The 22307-nt window shown below is 38.9% G+C and overlaps 1 protein-coding gene across 2 annotated transcripts in view; it reads left to right on the top strand.

The window, feature by feature from the left end:
• The window catches only part of DIP2B (disco interacting protein 2 homolog B), a 184467-nt gene that overhangs the window by 125812 nt on the left and 36348 nt on the right, over positions 1-22307 (top strand). The window contains exons 4-7 of one of the 2 annotated variants that reach the window (XM_063293622.1): positions 122-247; positions 13591-13803; positions 17144-17293; positions 22158-22277. In XM_063293622.1, coding sequence (XP_063149692.1) covers positions 122-247; positions 13591-13803; positions 17144-17293; positions 22158-22277 — 609 coding nt within the window. The remainder of the gene's footprint in view (positions 1-121; positions 248-13590; positions 13804-17143; positions 17294-22157; positions 22278-22307) is intronic. The other variant, XM_063293623.1, reaches the window with a different exon arrangement.

Below are 22307 nucleotides of genomic sequence, written 5' to 3'. Positions count from 1 at the left end.
CATGATCAGCATTCATTAAATAGCTGTAAAAGGATACCTCTGCTTTAGGCATGTGATTATAGGCTCTGCTCTTACCATGCAAAGTGTTTGTGCGCTTACTGATTTTTTTTTTGTTTTTCAGATATCCATACAGAGGCAGTGCAAGCTGCACTGGCAAAACATAAGGAACAGAAGATGGCCCTGCCCATGCCAACAAAAAGGCGGTCTACATTTGTACAGTCTCCAGCTGATGCCTGCACACCTCCAGGTTAGAAATCAACTGGGAACCAATTGATTACCTTACTGAGAACTTGAATTTGTAGTAACTTTTTACTTGGCAACTGAGTCATAGAAAAATATTTCTTTACATATGAAATATGTACTTTCTTTTCCCTTCAAAGGAAACTTTAAATTCCTACTTTATTTTCCCTTTAAAGTATCTTTCAACCTTTTAAAGATTGCTATCTCCCCAGATATACTTTGTTTGCTTTAACAAGTCCCTCAAGTGAAATAAAATGTATATACTTTGTTTAATGTATTGATCCATCAGTTTACCTCCACAAAAATGGCAGATTAGAATATGTGTGAACTACAAATATCAATTCATTTTCCAGACTTCTTTTTAATGTTGGAGTTGAGAACTAGTACTTTTAAAGCAATAGTAAAAAAACAGAATGTTCCTGGCAATGTGGATAGTAGACATCTACTGTGATCTCATCAGAATAGGTTTCATTGATTTGCAGGGATTCTGTGTTGCAGAAGTGAGATTCCGTGAACACTGCACTGGATAATATACCTGATATTATCTTTTTTAAAATAGACGCTGCTAGTGATCTAGTGGCTGGTATGAGAAATAGATATATGGAGATTACTGTTCATAGGGAATGTCCAATGGTGTTCCCTGTATGTTGAGATTTCCAGTCAACACAGCCAATGAAATGGCTTCAGATCCTGTTGGCGTTGCTGTAAGATTGATAGTACCCTCTTCTTGTCAGGTTGCAACACAAATGAAGAAAAGAACTGTGTTAAATATGCTTCTATTCATGCCGTTTCCTTATTCCTAGGTTTTGTGTTTTTCTCATTCAGATAAAGGCAAAGACAAAGTGGGCTTGATTTCTACATCAAATTGATTTCTCCCGTCATGTCACTGGGAGTCACGTGCTGTAGAAATTACTTGCAACTTCATGTAGATGTTAAATAGAGAGGAGAAATGAGAGCTCTGAGATACCCCACATAAATGGGGCCTGGGGGTAGACCTCCCTCCCCACCAATTCTAACTGGAACTGGCCTCAGAGGAAGGAGAAGAACCATCGTAAAACAGTGCCCTCGGTCCTAACCCCCAGAGCCAGTCCAGAAGCTGGGGCTAAGATAGAAGTAAGCTCAGCCATTTCAAGTGTAGACGTTTATGGGATGTTGCAGCACTGTTGTTGGGATATATGGTGAATGGCATGGCATGGCATGGCATGGCATAGCATACTTTATTGGCCAAGTATGATTGGACATACAAGGAATTTGATTTCAGTGCAAGAGCTCTCAATATATTTACATAACATCAGAAATAAACAATAGTAAAGTAATAATGTTATTTACTAAAACTATGCAATCAAGGAAGAAAAAAAAATTGAAGGAAATAATACTACAGCTATTAACTAACACACACTCCTATTTAAAGGGAGAATTAAGGGACCGTATACTGCATCTGTTGTCTAACATATGTTCACATTTAACAGAGCATTACCGGTCACATCTTAGCAGTCATGTCTTACCATACTTCAACGGATGGCGCTGATTGGTTTTATTTAATCTGTTTTCAGTTAATATTATTGTGAGCTGCCTAGAATTATTATGTATAAAATAGGCAGCCATATAAGTTTCTAAATAAATACAGGTCTGGTGACTGTCTTTTCTACAACAAATGATGAGTAGGTAAGAAGTCTCCATTACATTTGCCTGAGAAACCTGATTGTACTAGGTTTCTGGATACATGTACAGTAATGTTGAGAAATGATATGGTTTCCCTGAAAAAGAGGGATGGTCAACAAACTGCAGTACCGCAGGTATTCTCCAGAAGTGTTACTGGTTTTGGATTATGAGAACCCTAATAGGTGAACCAGGTCTTTTCTGCAGCTTTTTCACAATACCTGGGAACAAATAAGAACAGTAGAAATAGGTCACATACAAAGCAGGACAACAGCATTATGGATTTTTCCTTAAGTTGAGAAAAAAGTAAAGCTTCACACCAGGCTGAGGGCTGGCTGCACTTCTAGCCCTGCTTTGGGTCCCATCATATCCAGACTGGGGCCTGTCAGGTCACTTCTGGTCACCAGGAACTGCGGTGGTAGAGGTGAGAGCAGGCAAGTTACACAGTTATGAAAACTTAATACATTTAAAAATGTAAAACCTCTGAGGAGACAAAGGAGTGGTATATCACCTGTGGACTTTCTAGTTTTCACATTACTACAACAGCTCTGACAACCATATTTGAACATTGTCAAAAAACCCATGAGGGTTTTTTTCACTTTGGAAATGCTGATCTGTTGCAAGCTCGGACTTGCAAAGTAGGTACTTGTTTGCCAGGAGTTGTAATCTTGGCTTCTTAGAAAGCATGTTTCTCAGTCTCAGCTAATTGTTTGCAAAAACTGAACAGAGTGATTCTTGTTCAAAAAGACACTTTAAAATGCATTTGGGGGGTGAGTCTTTGCTGGGGGAGCTTTCATGGATTTGCTTGGGTGTATCCATCTGAGTGCGCAAGGATGCTTAGTGTGCAAGGGTTCAAACAGAACCACCTTTAAAAGAAAAAGCTGAATTTGTTACTTGTTATACAAGCAGGAAAGGGTTCAAGCTCCATCCCAAACATGGTTCAGTTTCATACTCCATGGAGGCTGAGGATAACAGGAGTTGTAGCCCAACACAGGGAAAGATGGAGTAAATTAGCTCTCATACATGCTTAAAGCAGCATTCCTTAACTGATGCTCTTCAGATGTTTTGGACTTCAATTCCCAGGTGTCCCAACTAACATGATTTTTGGAGTTAAGAATTTTAGGAGCTGAAGTCCAAAGCAGCCGAAAGACAGCAGGTTGAGGAAGGCAATTCAAAAGGAAATGTGGGGTTATAATCCATTAAATGAGGGGATGTCAAAGACAAACTGTCATCCTGTGAATGTTGATTTAGAAGGAATCCCCATTAAGGTCAATAGTGTTTGCTCCCAAGGAATTGGCCATAGTTGTCTATTTAGGATTAAATGGTGCTGACACACTGAAGGGCAATGCTCGTGTGCAGATTAAACTGGGAGTAAGTGTCACAGACTATGTACATTCCTATATAATTCAAACATAATACTATCACCATTTACTGTGAGTTGACAGTGTTACAGAGGAGCTTCAGACTTTAAAGCAGAAGTGTAATAATGTTGGGATTTGGGTTTTCTACTGTTTTTGGGGCGGGGGGGACAAGGATGATTTCTCAGGTTACTGCTTCCACAAGCATACTAGCAATGTTTGGATGTACATGTTTATGTGAAGAGTTTTTCTCTCCTATGAAAATCAACAAATCTATATTGAAGTTAAGAGTAACTAATGAATATATGCAAGCAGCATTCAGGCTGGCTTCATTTCAGGATATAAAAACAAATACTGGTGTTCCATTAATTGGAAAACAAAATCTACCAGATTAGTGGCCAGAGTAAAACATCAGATCTGTTTTGCAGTGGAGTGAGTGAGTGAGTGAGGTATTTGTTTGTTTGTTTGTTTGATGTGTTTTAATGGCATGCCATTGATGCTCAAATTAAATAAGAGTTTGAAACCCCTGCTTTATAGTGTTCTTACAGCAATTCAGGTGCTTTTGGGAGCTGCCCTAACTTGATAGAGACTTGCTTTGTTTATTACCTCTCAGTATTCTTGATTCTTACTAGAGGTGTGCAAAATGTTTCACATTTAAAGCATCCCAAATTCAAAACACCCTGTTTCAAGAATGAACAACTGTTTGTATTTGATGCAGGCTCTCTCTCTCATTTTGGAAGTGCTTTGAACTCGAAACAGTTGTTTCAAATTATAAATAGTACAGATTGCCAGTTTTTGCACACCGCTAGTTTTCTACTTATGATGTTATGCTTCTCTTCCTTGTGAATGCAGATTGTGTAAATTTTCTTATATGATTTTGAAGAAATAATATCCTTCATTAAACGTCTTAGTAATATAGCTTACATATAAGCCTGTACGTATTTTTATTATGTACCAGCCATACATAGACTGTAATCAATCTTAACAATTTCTCTTGTTTGGATCAAATGTAGAATATTGCATATATTGTGGGGGGGGGATTTACAGCAGTTTGAAGGTTCCCAAATTATTCATGTGTGACCTAATTGTGCAGATATTCAGATTATTTCAGAAGGCTTGAATTACAGCCTTCTCATTTCTCTTTGTGAGCCTGAATTCATTCCCTAATGTCATGAGGTTATATTACTTCAGCCTCTCCATTTGTAGGAGTCCTTTGTGTGCTTTACATATTACTAAGACATGTCGAGCAACACATGAGCAAACAACTACATACATAACAAAGATTCAAATTCACAGCACATTTCATTCTGAATGTATATATCTATCTAGCCCATCTTCCATTGTGCTTTATATTAAAGTAGGATGCAGTGTATGCATTAAATAATCAGGACATTAGCTATTTCCATAAGCCAGCCTGGTACATTTGGATTTAGCAGTAGATTCAGAATTTCATATCTTGTTCAAATGGGGTGAAATGTTTTATCAAGGAATGTATTACAGCTTGTACCAGGAATAACCACAATAGTTGACCTTGGGTCAATTCAGATATAACAAAAAGTTTGATTACCCAATCAAGAAATACCAATGAACTTCAGGCTCAGATATCCTTTCTTCCACATCTCACCTCCTTCTCACTCATGGGGAAGAGAAGCTTTGGATTTTTAAAGAAACATGTCTGTTTGTTGAAGATGTCATGAGCACTGATGGTGAGCAGGAGGGGGCCCCTATCCAGGGGGGAAAACACATGCGCAGTACTGAGGAGTTAAGCAGCCATTTAAAGAGACACAGATCAGACCCGCCTTGACTTTTGGGGTTTATCTGTCTGGGTTTTTCCCACGCTTCTTCAGTTTGTTCGGATTTTCTGTCTTATGTAGCAGTAATAAACACTAGAGACCTACTCCTCATCTCAGCGTGGTTTCCTAACTGTTAGGACAGGAACTGTGTAAATCTGGAGCCTTAAGGCTGCATGTAGTTTCTCAGAGACCTAGCTATGGTCTAAAAGTCCATCCAAAAGTTATCCCAATGGTAACATTTAATATGAGTAAAAGGGAAATAATTACATATTGCCTATATTTAATCATATTATTATCATTTTGGGGAGGGGGTTGCATTGTGTTTTGACTTCTTTATTTATAATGGTACAGTATAAAAATTATCGGGTAGTTTTCTCAGCTGAACTTGTTGATTATGTGCCATTAAGTTGGTGCTGACTCTTCAGGTCTTGCAGTGGTGTACCTATCACCATAGTGATTGAGTCCATCCACCTTGCTGCTGATTATTTCTCTTTCCTTCCACCTTTCCAGCATTATAGACTTCTCAAGAGAACTAGTATTCGCGTATGTCCGAAGTATGTTAATTGAGCCTGGTCATTTGTGTGAGAACTACGTACTATGATCCATTAGTTTGTTTTCTTGGCTATTCATGGTATTCGCAGATGTCTTTTGTAACACCAAAAAGGGTAAATTGCCTGCATAATTTTGATCTTCATTGGTATAGATACATTATGCCATCTGAACATCTTTTCCAAGGTGTTCACTGCTACTGTACCAAGTGCTAGTTTATGACGTATTTCTTAACTTCTTTATATTTAATCTAGTCCTATTTATTCACTTTCTCCTTGACTTTCATTACTAGAGCTTACAGATCATTTGCATTTTCAGCCATCAGTAGTGTCATCAGCATAGTGCAGCTTATTGATGTTCCTTCCTCCAGTTTTAAAACCATACTTCTTCCAATCCAGCTTCCCTCGATATGTATTCAGCATATAAAAGTTGAGCTTATTTCCTGTTCTGATGCAAATGGGAAAAAAAAAGGCAGGAGGCAGGTGGTCTACAGTTCATTTTTAAGTATTTGGAGTAAGATAAATGTGATTAAGATGAATTCAACTGCAAGGTTGATGAACATTTTGTGAGACCTTCTTATGTTTATTCCACCATATTATTTTTAGTACCTTTACAGGCAACAGCATTGTGTGATGCTTCCATGCTACAAATTAGAGTTACTTGTTGGAATAGGTGGGTTTTACTTTCTCTACATTCAGGGTTAGCATTGGACATTTGGTTGTCTGCTGAAATGAAGAACTTGAGAATTCAGCTCCCCGTGAAACATATTATATGACCCTATTAAAATCCTGGCAAATATTAGGATACCTGTTTATGAAGGGATCAGCTTCGGTACTTGTATATAAAGCTGCAAATAGATATGGAAAATGTTGAATCACAGATAATAATGTTCATCCCTATATGAAAATCCAAATTTTTGCATAAAAATAGGTAATTTTTTTCCCTCTGAAATAATGATTTTGAATGTCCTGACCTGGTAAACCAGTGCAGAATATGAAATTAATTTTCAGTGAGGTTTATACAAAAAAAAAAATGTTCCGTGCATACTGTACACCTCAGAGAATGTTTAATGGAGGTTGGTTCTGGTTTCTTTTCTGTTGAATATGGAAGTCTTTATGTTAAAGATTAATATGTTCTTCTTGCTGCATCCTTAGTATTTGAAATCTATCAAGAGATCAATAATTGTGGATTTTTCAAGTGGTAGGGTAGAATTTAACTAAAAGAATTATAATACAACACTGGATGGAGAAATGTACACAATAATATAATGGATTGTTGTTTTGTAGTGTTTATCAACAGTTGAATTGGTGGGGGCTTGATAAAGGGGCAGGAAAAAATTTCAGGCAATATGATCACATTTGAGGGAGAGTTTCTGTTTATATCATAATTTTCCAGGACTTTTTTCCCCCTCCATTTCCTTTTTTATTACTATCATGATTATTAAATTTGAAGTTGGTGTGAGAAACTGATTGATTTAAAATCAAAAGCTTTCAGTCCCAGGAACACGAAAGAGGAAGAGGGAGCAACATACAAGTTTAGAGTTGGCTGCAGGTCTTTTTTAACTTTTAAAATGATGCTTTTATTAGGTTTAACAAGATTAAATTTACTAATTTAGTCTTGCCTAGCTTCAGAAGCGACTGAATGAATAAACAACAAAAGCTTAGCAAAAATTTTTTTTTTTGAAAAGGAGAGGATAATTGTACTTTTATATTCAGCAATATATTGTCTTTGCCAGCTCTAGTTTTCTTCCACAGCATTGATCGTTTAAATGTTTAATTATTTATGTGGCCTCTTTTTTTAGTAGCTCAGTTATATAATCCTGCAAGAGATGCATATGCAATTAACTTTGCAAAAGTATTTGCCAGTCTTCATATTTAAAATCTAATGTTTTTGTTTTGTTCTGCAGCAATAACCATAATTTTCTTTAATGTTTATATTCAAAATGTGTGGAACCTGCCATTCTGGGAAAGGAACATTCCTGAGCATTCTAAAGGGTTCTGTTCCTCCTCCAGACCACACTGATGTAGTTGTTCTGAGAGTGGAATCAATCCTTCAAACTAGGCATGGGCTGCTATGGTCTACATGTGGTCCAGCCCCATTTCTACACCATACCCAGAACACAACAAACCACTTCTGGTTGTGAGGTTAGGTTCTGAAAAATGCCAGACCATCTCCAGAATGGGATTGGCATGGACTGGAAGAGGAATGGAATGTTCTAAAGTTATTTGGTACTTGGGCCTGTATTAATTTTGAATTCCATCCTTTATCAAATGAAAGCACCAGCTAGCTGCTTGATTTCATATCCAGAGGATATTTTTGAACATACTAGAAAAGCAATGCATTCTTCTGAATCAGATTAAATTACTTTTTTTCCAGCATGCTGTTTTAAATTCTGTTAATTGGAGAGGAGAAACTCACTATTCTTCTTGCACCAATTAATCAGTTTCCATGCAGTGTTGACTTGGAATCTTGTTGCCACCCAGGAGAACCTTACATTGTTTGTTACAGATCAGATGCAGATACTTGGTATAAGTGGGGCTCAGTTTTGCTTTTGGCCAAGGTATAGGCATCAGATTAGATTTTGCTCAGACACATTCCCATTGAATCAGGTTTGAATGTGTTTTCTAATAAAAGCCATGTGTATAAAATTAGTTATTTGATGATCTGTCCCTAAGGCTTCATTGACATTCTTTGTCTTGATTATTTAGTATTTCAGAGAGAGTGCATCCGATGAGCTGAAGAGCTATCAGCTTTGCTATTTGAACACTCCTAGAAGGAGCAAAATGGTCCTTAATTTTTTATTTTGTCTCTCAATCTCATTAATGACAGAGGAAACCCAGTGATGAGTAATGATCCCTATCAGGTTGGGAGGCAATCCGGAATTTGGAATTGGGGGAGCTCTTTGTGACTCCCTTGTCATGGTCAGATCATGCCCTCATAGCCATGAGATTCTCTGGTGCCACCCCCAACTGTGGGGAGGCAGGACCTATTAGATCGGGCTGCCCCTGGTGACTGATGGGCCTGGAGGGTTCCAGAGGGAGCTGGGGGTTGTTCCTAATAGTCTGCTGCACAGTCCAACTAAGACCTTAGTTGCTGCTTGGAACGAGAGGGCAGCTGTGGCCTTGGATCGGAGTATGCCCATAAGACCTCTTCCTTCCCATGGATCACACCACTGTCAGTGGTTTACAGAAGGGCTGAGGGAGATGAAATGGGAGAAGAGACATCCTGAGTACCACTGGAGGTCATCGAAGAATGAACTTGATCAAACACAGGTGCAAACCGCTATTAAGGCCTACCTTGTGGCCTTAGGGTGGTGAAGTGACAATACTTCCCTGCCTTTATTGTGTCCACAGATTGCCACCCGGTGACCTTGTTCTGGGTGACCCAAGCCCTTCAGGGTGTGGGGGCAACCCGGAGATTCACCTATAAGGCCATGCGGAGGAATTTTCAGAGCATCTGTCAGACAAAATCACTCAAATTGGTTCCCAGTTAGATGCCAGCCTTGGTGCAGGTCCCAGGGAGATGCCTTTTCTGCCCTGGCACCTGCCCTTTGGAACATCATCCCCCCTGAGGTGATGTTGGCCCCAACCTTATGGCCTTCTGGAAAGCCCTCAAAATGTGTTTTTTTTTTATCAGACTTGGGGATTCCCTGGCAGCAGGGAGCCCATGCGTTTGCTGCACCACATATTCTGATTTTAACCCTCTTGTGATCTTGTTCTTATTTATGTTAAATTATTTAAATGTTTTAAGTTGTTTTATAATACATTTTAATTGTTGGTTTTATTGTATGACACCTAGAGTCACCTTGTGTGAGATGGGTAGCCATATAAATTTGATTAAATAAACAAATAAGTGAAAAGACTAGCAGTGAGTATTTGATATTAGAATATAGTCAATTGTACTGACACCTATTGGGTCCCAGAAAATTAATTTTCTCAATGAGTCATTCAGCACCAAGCCATTTAGTGTCATTAATATTAGGCTTAGACGTAAGACACCTTTATAGTAGTAGTATGTTCTCATTTATTACTTGAAAGAGGACATCATTCCATTATGCATAGTTGCTTGGGCCTTGGAGGACAAAATACATGGTGTCCAGAAGACATTCCACTGTGGTAAGGGGGACCTCAGCTACCCCAATATAGAACTGTATAGTAAGTGGGAAATCCAACAGGTTCTTGACATGTCTTGTAGACTACTTTATTATTCAAAAGGTGGAGGAGAGAACTAGGAAATCATGTATACTGGACTTAATACTTAGAAACAGAATAAATGGTTGAGGAAGTAGAAATTATAGGAATCTTGGGAGAGAGTGACCCTATGTTCCTAAAATTCACCGTTCTGCAGGCAGAAAGAACTTTAAAAAGTCAGATTATTGTTAATAGTTTTCAAGGGAAATGACTTCAATAAGCTAAGGGAAAAACTAGGAAAGATTCCATGGATGGAAATCCTGAAGGGAAAATAGTTCAGGAAGGTTGGGAAAATCTGAAAAATGAGATAATTACCCTGAATGCAAACAATACCAAGGAGAAAGAAAATGGAAGGGAGATGACAAAACTGTTATGGTTGCATAAAGAGATCTCTGATAAACTGAGAAACAAAAAGGACAAGTTTTAAAAAATGGAGTGAGGGGTATATAACAAAAGCAGATTATCAGGAAATAGCCCAAATCTGTAAGGGCTATGTGAGAATTCCTGGAGCACAGAGAAGACCCAGTGTTATTCCAATCTTTAAAAAAGAGAAAAAGTGAAGCCAAGAAACCACAGACCAATCAGTGTGATATCAATACTTGGGCAAATCCCAGAAAAGATAAACAGGGTTGCAAGCACTCAAAAAGGAACAAGATGATTACTAGAAGCCACTTAAAAATAAGTCATTCCAGATTAATTTTACTCCCTTTTTTTTTTAATTTGACAAAGGAACAAGATTAGTAGACCAAGAGAATGCTCTGGATGCAGTATACCTAGACTTCATTAAGGCATTTGATAAAGTTGATCATAGCCACCTCCTTGATAAAATAGAACAATGTGGGATGGAGAATCCAACTAGCAGATGATCCATCGTTGGTTGAACAATCATATCCAGCAAATGGTCCTTAATAGAACAATGTCTACATGGAGAGAAGTATGCAGTAAGGTACTTCAGGGTTTTGTCCTGGGCCCAGTACTTTTCAACATTTTAATAAATGACTTAGATGAGATGATAGAAAGGATGTTAATCAGATTTGCAGACAACACAAACGGGGGGGTATTGATAACACCTCAGAAGACGGACTCAGGTTTCAAAAGGATCTTGATAGATTTGAACTTTGGTCCTTTTCCAACAAAATACAGTGATGAGAAATGTAGAGTTCTGCTCTTAGGTAAGAAAAATTAGATATACAGATACAAGATAGGTGGTTCCTGGCTCAGCAATAGTACTTGGGTATTGCAACTGCAAAGAGCTAATGCAGTTATGGGCAGCATCAGCAGAGGTATAATGTCAGATCATGGGAAGTGGTAGCTCTGCTGTACGCTCCATTGGTCAGACTGCACCTGAAATACCATGCCCACTTTTAGATGCCACAATACAAGAACAATGCTAAGGAACTGAAAAGAATGCAGAGAAGAGCATCAAAGATGCCAAAGGGCATGGAGGCTAAATCTAATGAAGAACAATTAAAAGAACTGAGTATGCTTAGCCTAAAGAAGAGAATGCTAAGAGGAGAGGGTGTGGGTGTATGTCCATAGTATCTGAGGATAGAAAAAGAACCAGTGAGTGGAACCTTTACAGAAAGATCCAAACTCGAAATGAGGAGTAACTTCCTCACCATGAGAGATATTAAGCAGTGGAATAGCCTGCCTCCTGGAGTTGTGGATGTTCCATCAGTGGAAGTTTACAAACAAAGTTTGGCCAGCCATTTATCTGGGATGGTCTGAGGATTCCTGCCCTGGACTAGAAAACCTCCAAGGTCCTTCCATCCCTATGATTCTATTATTTCTCTCCTACTAACTTGTTTGTTTCACAGTCACAGCTCCATAAAATGGAGTTAGTTTTATATGCAACTTATCTGAGAAATCAGGCTCACTTCTGATGCCAGTATACAGTATGTCACCAATTTCTTGTCTTCGTGAAACCTTTATGATCTTAGTAGTATTAATATCTTAATAGTTGCATCCTGTTTCTGGCATTTTTTGTCACATGAGGTTTGACTAGGTTGCTGGCGACATTAGAAGACACCATATTTCTGCTAAGGAAGACTTTTGTACTAATAGCTGGATGTTGTTGTTTGCAAAGGCTTGTTTCAGCTGCCACATGACACTGAGAAAATGTTGCTTGCTTTAGTAGTTTCCAGATATGATTTCACATACTCTTGGTTTGAGATTCAGTTGGTCGTTTTATGTGGGTCCTTTCTGGATTATATTATCAAAGCAACTCCTTGTGAGAAATTACTGCATAAAATTAGCCAAACATGAATGCTTACATGAAAATACCAACAATTTCATATTGGTAACCATAGGCAATCAACAGTTTTTGTTTTACATGTTTCTAGATTCTCAACTTTTTCTGAGTTTGTTAGTATTTATATGGGCAAGTTCATATTTTAAGGAAAGCTGCACATTTCTATTCATTTTTTCAGAGGAGAGGGCTGTAGCTTAGTAGCAGAACACTTGGCTTTTCATGCACAAAAGTCCCTGTTTAGTTCCTGACATTTATACATAAAAGGTTCAAGTACCTGAAAACCTGTTTGTGCCATTCAGAAGAGATGTATGGATGGATCAGTGAGGTGACTCATTTTAAGGCCACTTGATTATAGTCATACATTCCAGTTCTATTGAGCAAGTAGGATCTTCACCATTATTTCATCTCTGTTCTAGGTGAAGGTGATGGGAAGATTTGTTTTAAATTTAGATGTGAACCGATAATTGCCTTCCTCTTCAAGCTCCTGATTACATTACTCTTGCTTCTCTAGTTTTTAAATGTTTATAATGGCTGTTTGATGGTGAAATGAGAAAAATTTCTAGGCCTGGAATAGGGGCAGGGTAGCAAGTAAACAGATGAGAAAGAACATAATGTTTTTCAGCAATTGCCTTCAATATCACTGTGAGAGAGTTGAGATGAAAAAAGCGGTGGCTTCTCATCTGTGTCAAGAGTGCTTCAGGATCAAAGTAATAACCCTCACTAGAAAAAAAGTCATTTTTGATTCAGTGTGGGGCAGTAAAAAGATGTCTGGTTTTCCTTTCTTTTGGTCAAATGACTGCCACTTTAAAGTTCTGTGTTTGTATGAGTCAATGAGATAATTGATATATTGAAGGACCAATTGTGACATACATGCACACTTATGTGTGAAATATTACACAGGTAAACAGATGAACAGATCGAATATTCCTAGGTATTAATGGTGCTGCATAGATAGTTGAATATTACAGCAGTATCTATGTTGCAGTATTTATGATCCCACAATATAGCCAGCATTCTATTAGTACAGTATTGATGTTGATTTTCTTGGTATGAAAAAGTGGGATAGATGGTAGGAATTCTTGAACATATACAGCCTCAATATTTAAAGACGTTTTATTTCCTCCGTGTTCTTCTGCAAATCAATAATTATAGACCATAAGAAATTTCCCAGAATGCCTATTTCCAAACAAACATTCAGGTATGGGTTGATTCTGATGTTTTCCATTTCAGAATTGTTAGTGGTTGGGGAAAACTGCAGCCAGGTTCCATAGCATGCAATTTGCAGGGTGATAACCTGCAGGGTTATTTTACCTGTGAGGGTTGGGTGTATGGATAATTTTCCTATGGGGTTTAAATAATTTTACTTGCTTTTCTTTTGCAGTAAGGAACAAGCTGGCCCAAGCTGGGGGGGCTTGCTAACAGCTTCCTTCCACCTTGATCCATGCTTAGTGCACTCTGCATTGGGTGGTACGGAGCCTTTGCCAGTGTTTCCTCAGTTGCAAAAAGAGCATGTTAAGTGCAGTGTGCTTCCCTTTTCTGATCCCACACAGACACGTCTTCTGCCTCCGAAGATGAAGGTTCGCTCAGGCGCCAGGCTGCCCTATCTGCTGCATTGCATCAGAGCTTACAGAATGCTGAGTCATGGATCAACCGATCTATTCAGGGGTCATCCACATCTTCATCAGCATCTTCTACACTATCCCATGGAGAAGGCAAAGGGACCAGTGGGTCACTAGCTGATGTATTTGCCAATACTCGAATAGGTAGGAGCTGGGGGGTATGGACAGCATAACTAAACATTTCAAATATTTATTTTTCTGTAAAACTTTAGAAATCTCCCCAGTGTCAAAACCCAGATTATTTCCAAACTTTTTGTAGAAGTCTGGCAATGTTGAGCACGATTTATGGGGAAAAGACTCCACTGGCAGAGAGAGAAAGAGAGAGGGAGAAGCCCTTTGTCATAATTACCACAAAACATTTGCACAGCAGCCTGGCTATTTCCTTTATGCCACTGGTGTTTCTGATGCTTGGAGCTGCTCTTTATAGTCAGTCATTTTACTTCTAAGCCAGCAGAAGAGAATGCAATAATCCTTATGTCCTGTGTTGTAGATGTCTGCCCCTTAACCAGCCAGAGGCACTGCCCTTCTTTTATCTATCAGGCAAACACCATAATGAGATCTGGATTTTTAATCCAGATGGTTGCCTAATAGTGGGATCTTGGGGAGAAAAGAACCATCTTTACCATTCTATCACCAGGAAGAGATTTTACACCTCTTCAATGACTGAGTGGTTACATACAAATCAGATTTTTGTTGTAGTTGTTGACCTCAGCCCTTTCCAAAAAGCAAGTAGGGAATGGCCCACCTATCTAGAAAAAAGTATTATATTGCTTTTGGGGCCTTGGACCATTTTCCCCAGCTCAGTGGTACATATTTTTGGGGGTATATATAGATTTGGATACCCCAGGCTCAGTTTTTTGATGCTCTGAGGTGCTCCCTGCTGCTGGTGCTGCTGTGTGAAATTTTGTAGGGTTTGTTTGGCTCCATCATATGTGTTTCTGTTTTAACATGTTCCAAAAAATATTGCTGCATCTCGGGGTGACTGTGTCTTTGTGTGCTGTCTGCTTTGGCTTAATTGGTTTCAGACAAGCATTGTGTAGATACTTGGTGTCTCTTAATTGCTGCTTTTTATTTCTTTCAACCTGTGTGTTGCTGCTGTCTTTCTTTCTTACTGGGATGTGACTCATTTTCTAAAATGGAAAACTTGGGGGGTTTACCTAGTTAAAAGTCCATCACCATAAATAATGCTTTCTTCAAATAAAGAGATTCTCATTAAAGTGATGGTAAAATGTGCCTTCAGATTGGAACTGCTGGCTATTCCGTTGTTGAATAACTAATGTCAAATTGATGTTATAATGACCTTTTTCTTTTGTAAGTGTTAGGAATATTAAGGACAGCTATTGAAAAGCAAGGTTTCCAGGAATACCATTGCATTTCAATATAGAGGTACCAATAGAAGAGAATATCTGAGGCTCAGGGTTGAACTGCGGAGTTCTCTGAGCTTGGTTGTTTGCTTGAAGATGTTTAATTACCCAACTAGATACTGTAACATCATATATATTGCATATAAATGGCAGACAACCCCAGACTCACTTGCACTGATAATGCTACCTAGTTAGGTAATGAAACGTCTGCAAGCAAACAACCAAGCTCAGAGAGCACCAAGAACTCCATAATATAGACACAATATCATCAGCTATAAACATAAGGTCATTCTAAAATGTTAGGGCATTTTCACATTTATAAAACATAGCCATGGATAGAATCATCACAGCAGAACTTGATTTGATTGATTGATTTAATAAACACAACCCACAAAGACTAGCGGATAGGAGAACAGAAACTGACAGTGCACTTGCTCAGTATTTTGAAAATGTTTCAACCAATAACATTCCCAGCTTAGGTTTGATATGTTTCTAGGTTTGAAGTATAATATAGTATCTACATGTATAGATAATTGTTCTTGGAGTGTCAGTTTCTAGTTCTGAAGCATGGGCCCTTTTGACAGCCCATTTTCATACTCTTTTGGTGGCCATGTGTCAAATCAGTATGGATTGACCGAAACTGAATTCAGTGGGTGTTAGCAGCAGCAGCAGCAAATATGTGGCTATCTCCCCACAGACTGACATAATCTGACTAAACACTGAGTGTCTTTCTTCTAACCACTGCACACTGAGTGAGAACTGGCTCCTGGACAAAACTGAAGTAGATGCTGTTACTGATCAGAAGAGCTTTGAAAGGTGGGCTGAAAAGACTGGCATTAGTTGAACAAGTGCAACAGAAAAACTTACCCTGTTTGAAAGCAGGATATTTCTACCCTATATTTATGTCTCAGCGTGTACATTGGAGAGGAGCTCACTGCCCTTCAATTCCTTATCCAAGTGAAAATACGTTTCTACATTTAGAAGTTCAAAACATTTCAACATTAAAAATGCAGAAAGCAGCTCAGCAAGGTACATACAGTAAATATTCTGTCCACCTCAATAATTGTCCATTTAGTCACTAATAACATTGGTGAGCATAACATTCATTAACAAGGTGATCTGTGTGTGAGCTTTTGATTTGTGTGGCTTATGATATGTGTGTGGATGTAAGTGAACTTGTATTCTTTGTATACATCTGTGCTGTGACCAGAATATGCTGCCTACAGAAATTGAATATTTGACTACTAATGCTTATATAATGCATTGTAATACTATGTGCATCCTCTGCCCTGAAGTGTTTTCCCAGTAGCTATAGCTCTTAAAAGTAATTTTCTTTAGAAGTACATCTTTGTCACAGAGAAATGTAACTTAACAATTATCAATTGATAATTTTCAATTATAATTATCAATTACCTAGCAGTGTATTAGAAGCAGTTATATTGCAATTCAGTAGAAGACTGGAGAATGATGTAAAAGTGTAGAGAAGCTTTGCAGTAACCCAGTCTAGACTTATTTAGCCAGTAGTGTCGGTATCATTGTTAAAATCTATATATTTGTAAAAGGATTCAATCTTAAGTTTTTCCTATTATACACTGTTACCGAGATGAATTATAGAGGTTAATAGGAACTTTTCCCATCACACTTTAGCTCAGTTATGTACTGAACAGACAATCTGGAAGAATCCTACAGTTCATAGTAGTAGTTACATGGGCAAAAGTTCTACTCTTGCCCTTAGGTACAATTCTTACCTAGGCAAGAGAGATGCACTTGATATGATGGTGTAGAGTACTGTTTATTCCTGCCTCTTGAACATTGCGGTGGACTCTTAAATCAAATTCAGATAGTCTCTTTAACCTTGGGAAACAGACATGTGGTCTGTCCGTTGCCAAAACAGAAGTGTGAATTGGCATAAATAACAGAATGGAAAGTAAAAACTAGACTTAATATGCATCATGTTCTCTCTTTTATGTTAGTGGTTTTTGTCAAGATAATTGAACAAAAAGCATATGCCCTTGCATCAGAGAAGGGAAGAGTTAATGGACATAACCAATCTCCTCTTGGGTCACCTTGTAACAAGAAGTAACCTGAATCTGACTTTTTTCCCTTGATCCTCTTTTCAGAAAATTTTTCAGTTCCCCCGGATGTTACTGCAACTACCTCCACACCTGCCTCTTCTGCACGCCCATCTGCTATTGACCTTCCTCCATCGGGAATAGTGAAGGGCATGCACAAAGCATCCAACCGGTCCAGCCTTATGGACACAGCTGATGGTATATCTGCAGAACCACAATGCTCTATTGCCTCCCCCCCCAATAAAATTAAAAAGGAATCAGCCATTTAGTATTACAGAATTCTGAAAGGATAACATATGGGAGTTTGAGACTCAGATGGGGTAGTAGGGGTGCTTGGTAACATGGAATCCTTAGGTCTAGTGCCCAACTGGGTACTTTACTGTGTAAAGATAATTATGTGTATTTAAGAAGAAAGGCTTCTGTTATTTAGCTTAACTTTCCTCAGCATGATGCCTCCCAGACTTTGCAGCCACCATGGTCAATGAGTAGGCTAACTTCCTAGAGTTGCACCACCAGGATGGTTTGATGTTCTTACGATGGAAGATGCCATGTCTGCAGAGAAAATACTTGCAGCTTTCAAAACAGTCAACCCCAACTAAACTTGTGAGCAAAACAGCCCTGCATAACTACCAATATTTATATTTGTGTTTCTAGGAGAGGCAGAAACTGTTGAGATGAGTCTCAATAGGTTTTTCCCTTGTAAGGGGAAGGAGAAAAAATGAAGTAGGTAATTTTGTGAAAACGAAAGGGGTTTGCTGTGGTTCCTGAAGGTGTACAAAGATTACATTATTCAAATTTGAGCTTACAACAATAAAGAAAAGAGGGAGATTATTTTGGAATAGGCAAAATCAACAAAGTTACGGTTCTTATTTAAATTCCTGACACATTAGAGTGATATTCATTAGAAGAATTTTGCTTAGCATACAGAATCCTATTAAATATCCTGGTAAGAAGTATACTGAGGGGTTATATTTTGCAGTCATTTCTGGAGACATAATACTTCAGTAGATCTTTTATAGAATGAAAAGTAATGATTCTTTTTAAAGGCTAAACAAATTTTTTTGATGAAAATCAGGCAAACGCATTGGCAATAATTTATTAAATAAAACTTGAATTTTATTGGCTTTTCTTGCTGCATTTCCTTGAGTTTTGTTGCATACTTCCCTTCTTCAATTATGTGACAAGCTAAGGCATCTACATCTCCAACCCTGTGTAGGAGAACAAGCTGCCAGACCCTTTGTCATATATTTCAGAGAGAGATACATGACCACTGCTTATTGACTTAGAATAATTAATAAGCCTAAGCATGACCACATGAAAATCCAGGCCTAATAGTTGGAACTCTAGAGAAGGATAGGTTCCTTCTCCAGTTTTCCTTCCTTAACAATCAAGTAAGCACATGCACACTCTGCAGTTTGGCACATGGGAAAAGGACCCTTCACCAGTTAGGCAAAAACATTAAAGCAACTCCATTTAACAGTTCAGTACATTTATTAAAGAATCCAACAAAGGAATCAGAAAAAGTAAGTTGCTATTTAAAATAAAACATAGAGAACTTGCTAACTAAAACTATCAAATGCCTTATTCTTTGAGGATATTTTTAAGGTGATTCATTGACACTCCACAGCAGGATCTGGCCCTGATTCTTCACCAGCGGCTTGAAATCAAAGCAAGTTCACCAACAGGAGGTTTTCCTTTGGGGGTGGGGGTGGGGAGTGGATAGGCAGATACAGGGTAACTTCGATAGAGGGAATTTCAAAATAACGAATTTTCAGGTGTTTGATTCCTAGAAAACCTATGTAGCATAAGGCTGAATCCTAGGAAAATCAACCTGAGGTACAGTTTTATGTGAGTTTAAGTGTGAGTATCCCCAATATGCTTTGTTTAGGGTAATGGTTTAGCAAGAGGGGAAGGGAAACCTTATTTGTCACCCTAGAAAGTTTTTGTGCTTTTTAAAGAACATGGTGATCATATCCTAATGCAGTTTTTCAATTTGTAATTTAATAATCTGAATTTGGGACATTGCACCGCTCACCTTTCCCAGAAATTGCCACGTGTCTTCACTGCCACAACTGAGATTAGCCTTTCCATTTATGTGTGGGCAGAAAAGTCCCATCTGGTTAACACAGATCTTGCAGTTGCCAGAAATATAATTTACTTCCAGAGATTTTTCCCTTCCCATTCCTTCCTGCTGCACTATTGGTGCTGCTTTGATTTTGTATCCCTGGGACAAATGCAAATTTTGAAGAGCCAAAACCTGCTGTCTGACTTGTCATGTGGTCCTACTGGATGGAACTCTTGTTGCTGTTTTAAGTCAACATTTCTGGGAATTGGACAAAATACGCTTCCTCAGTATGGTTGGGAATGAATGGTTGGGGTAATCACAGGATAGTGTCATTTTTATTGTGTTTTCTAAAGAATAATAGTAAAATGATCAGTATTATGGATCTCCTTCCATTGTTAATTACCAAATAATGGCTATAGGAGTAATAGATTAAGAAAATTGAACCTGGCATATAGGTAATTGAATTGTGTTTTTAAACAAAATCATTAAAGTTTTGTTTTCTTTCTTTAAAAAGTTAGTCCTGTGTACTGGAGTACTAGATGTCAGAGATAAAGTGGATTTGTTGAACAATATCTTGGATGAATTCTGAACATCACAGCCTCCCATCTTTTTAGTATTGGATAGTCCCATATTATGTTTTTTCGGCAGTCATTGATTTGCAGGGTTTCAGTTTGCATTAACATTTGTGTGAAACGAGTGTATTACTTGTACAATGTCAGGTGCTACCACTGAAAGCAAAAGCACATTTTCCCCCAGTTCTTATCTCTGCATCTACTGTAAACTCCTGCAGGGCTTCTTGTTTTGCTCTGTGAGATCTATGCTTGTCATAGCGTTGCTCATTTCACCCTTGCTTGATTCCTGTTTTTAGAAAGCGTGACTTCAGAAATTCAAATTTTGCAGCCAAAAAACCCAAAAGCAGCTGATTTTGCATGTGTGAATTAAACATTTTTATTAGAGAATTTGGATTGTTCATTTTGATGTCAAATGTACAAAGACAAAGCAACGGCTTTATATGTTTTACTCCTAGAGCCATGTTTTGTAGTAAAAAAAAATGCCTTTTGATATTGCTCATTTATTGAGTTATTTCCATCTCTAGAGAAGTGTTTTTTGTCCCACTTTTCAGTGGAATGTTTTTCCATGTTAAAAAACATGTAATTGATAAGTCCCCTAGTTTATAAGTTGTTTATAAAATGCCTGTTGTGATGGAGTTTGTCTATATAAAGACTGGAAAGAACCTAAACTCTGGTAACTGTAAGACTTTGCTACAGGTAGTCCTCAGTTAACAATGGTAATTGGGACCAGAATTTCTGTCGCTAAGCGATGCAATCGTAAAGCATGTCATCACCTGGCCTTATTGCTTGGTGACGGAAATCCCAGCAGTCCCTGTTGCTGTTGTTGCCCGAATCCCACTGGTCACTTCCAGCCCCAAGCCTTGGTAAGGTAAGGGACTGCCTCCCCTTGAAATCCCCCCACCCGCCTACATCCCCCCCATCTTTGCCCTTTTGGCCGCCCTGCACAGCGGCACTCACTCCTTGGTGGTGGTGGGGCTGAAGTAGAGGCCTGGGGCCTTCAGCGGTCTCAGCCAGCTGCTGCTTCCAGGTCTCTACTTCAGCCCCAGGGCCTTCACCGCCACTGAGGAGTGCCGCCTCAAGCCCCATGCTGTGGCCAATCACCCCAGCACCACCTCACAAAGCCCCAGCCCCACCACCACCCGGCACCCAGCTGACCTTTGCCATCTTCTTCCTTCCACAGCTGATGAAGTGCACCAGCCCTCCACTTCAAGCACCAGCGCTGCTGCTGCTGCCGGGAAGTGCAGCTGTGCAGGGCAGCCAAAAGGGCAGAGATGGAAGGGAGATGGGCGGGTGGGGGGAACTGAAGCACCCCTGCGGTTGTGGGGCAGGTTGCCAAGTGCCCAGATTTTGATCACGTGACCGCGGGGGTGCTGCAAGAGCCATAACTTTGGGAACCAGGTGTAAGTACCATTCCTTGAGTGCCACAGTAACTTTGAATGGTCACCGAATGAATGGTCATTAAATGAGGACTTCCTGTACTTGCATAATAGGCTGTTCATGCTTTGGAAATGATACAGAAGAAATGCTTTAGATCTCACATGAGCACATCTCTCTGCCATTCCCTGAAGCAGCCTAATTTTCTTCAAGCTTCCACTGAAGCCTGAAAAAGGATGCTTCTGCTTTAAGGAACCTGCTTATTAAAGTTAGTGTGGCTGTTAAAGCAGTGATACCTTTTTCTCACATTCATGCAGAATCCTGAAAAGGAATGAGGCTTCTTTAATGAATAGCGGAGTTGTACTGTTCTTGGGCTCCTATGCAGGTCTGAAGCACTTCTTTGAATAATTTTTGAAGTATGTTAGAGCCCTTGAAGGTAATTGTCTAGCTTTTGATAAGCCTTCAGTTGTCCTTGCACCCTCTGGTGGTCATGTCCTAAGGCAGTACTAGTAAAATAGCCTTGAATGCAGCTCTATCCATTAAGCCTTATCCATTAAGCCAAACATTGCTCATCAGCCAGGAATTGAGGCCTGAAAAATGTTGATAAATGCCATGTTTTTGTAGTCCTAGCAGAAACAGAAGGTTTATCTGTCTTGGTAGGCTGTAAGATAACATCCAGCTGGGAGACAGTAAACCTATATATTCTGTGCTGTGCCAATATTAATGGTAGATTTGAAAAGTGGAAAACTAATCAAGTATTAGCAAAATATCTTCTGAAATACTTAATTTAGTATTCTACATTTGGGCTTCATACCAAATGTAAGACATCTTTACATATCAGAAAGACTGTGAGTTCTAATTTGTATAAAATAGAAATTATGCACATTTTCCAAGGGCCCCCATTTCTGACCTTGCAAAAATCTGGATGGCAGCAACGTTGGAGTTCTTTGTCAAATAGACAGCCAGATTTTTGCAGCCCAGATATTATAGGTCTACAATTGCTCAAATGTGATGTATTTCTGGTAAACTGAACTCATTTCCTATGCTCTAGGTGTCCCTGTAAGTAGCAGAGTCTCCACAAAAATTCAGCAGCTGCTCAATACTCTGAAGCGACCTAAACGTCCACCTCTGAAGGAGTTCTTTGTGGATGATTTTGAAGAAATTGTGGAAGGTATATGGATTGGGTATTTTGCCATGGAGT

Source organism: Candoia aspera, chromosome 2 (assembly GCF_035149785.1).
Source record: "Candoia aspera isolate rCanAsp1 chromosome 2, rCanAsp1.hap2, whole genome shotgun sequence".
Classification (NCBI taxonomy): domain Eukaryota; kingdom Metazoa; phylum Chordata; class Lepidosauria; order Squamata; family Boidae; genus Candoia; species Candoia aspera.
This window is presented reverse-complemented; position numbering and strand designations above follow the sequence as displayed.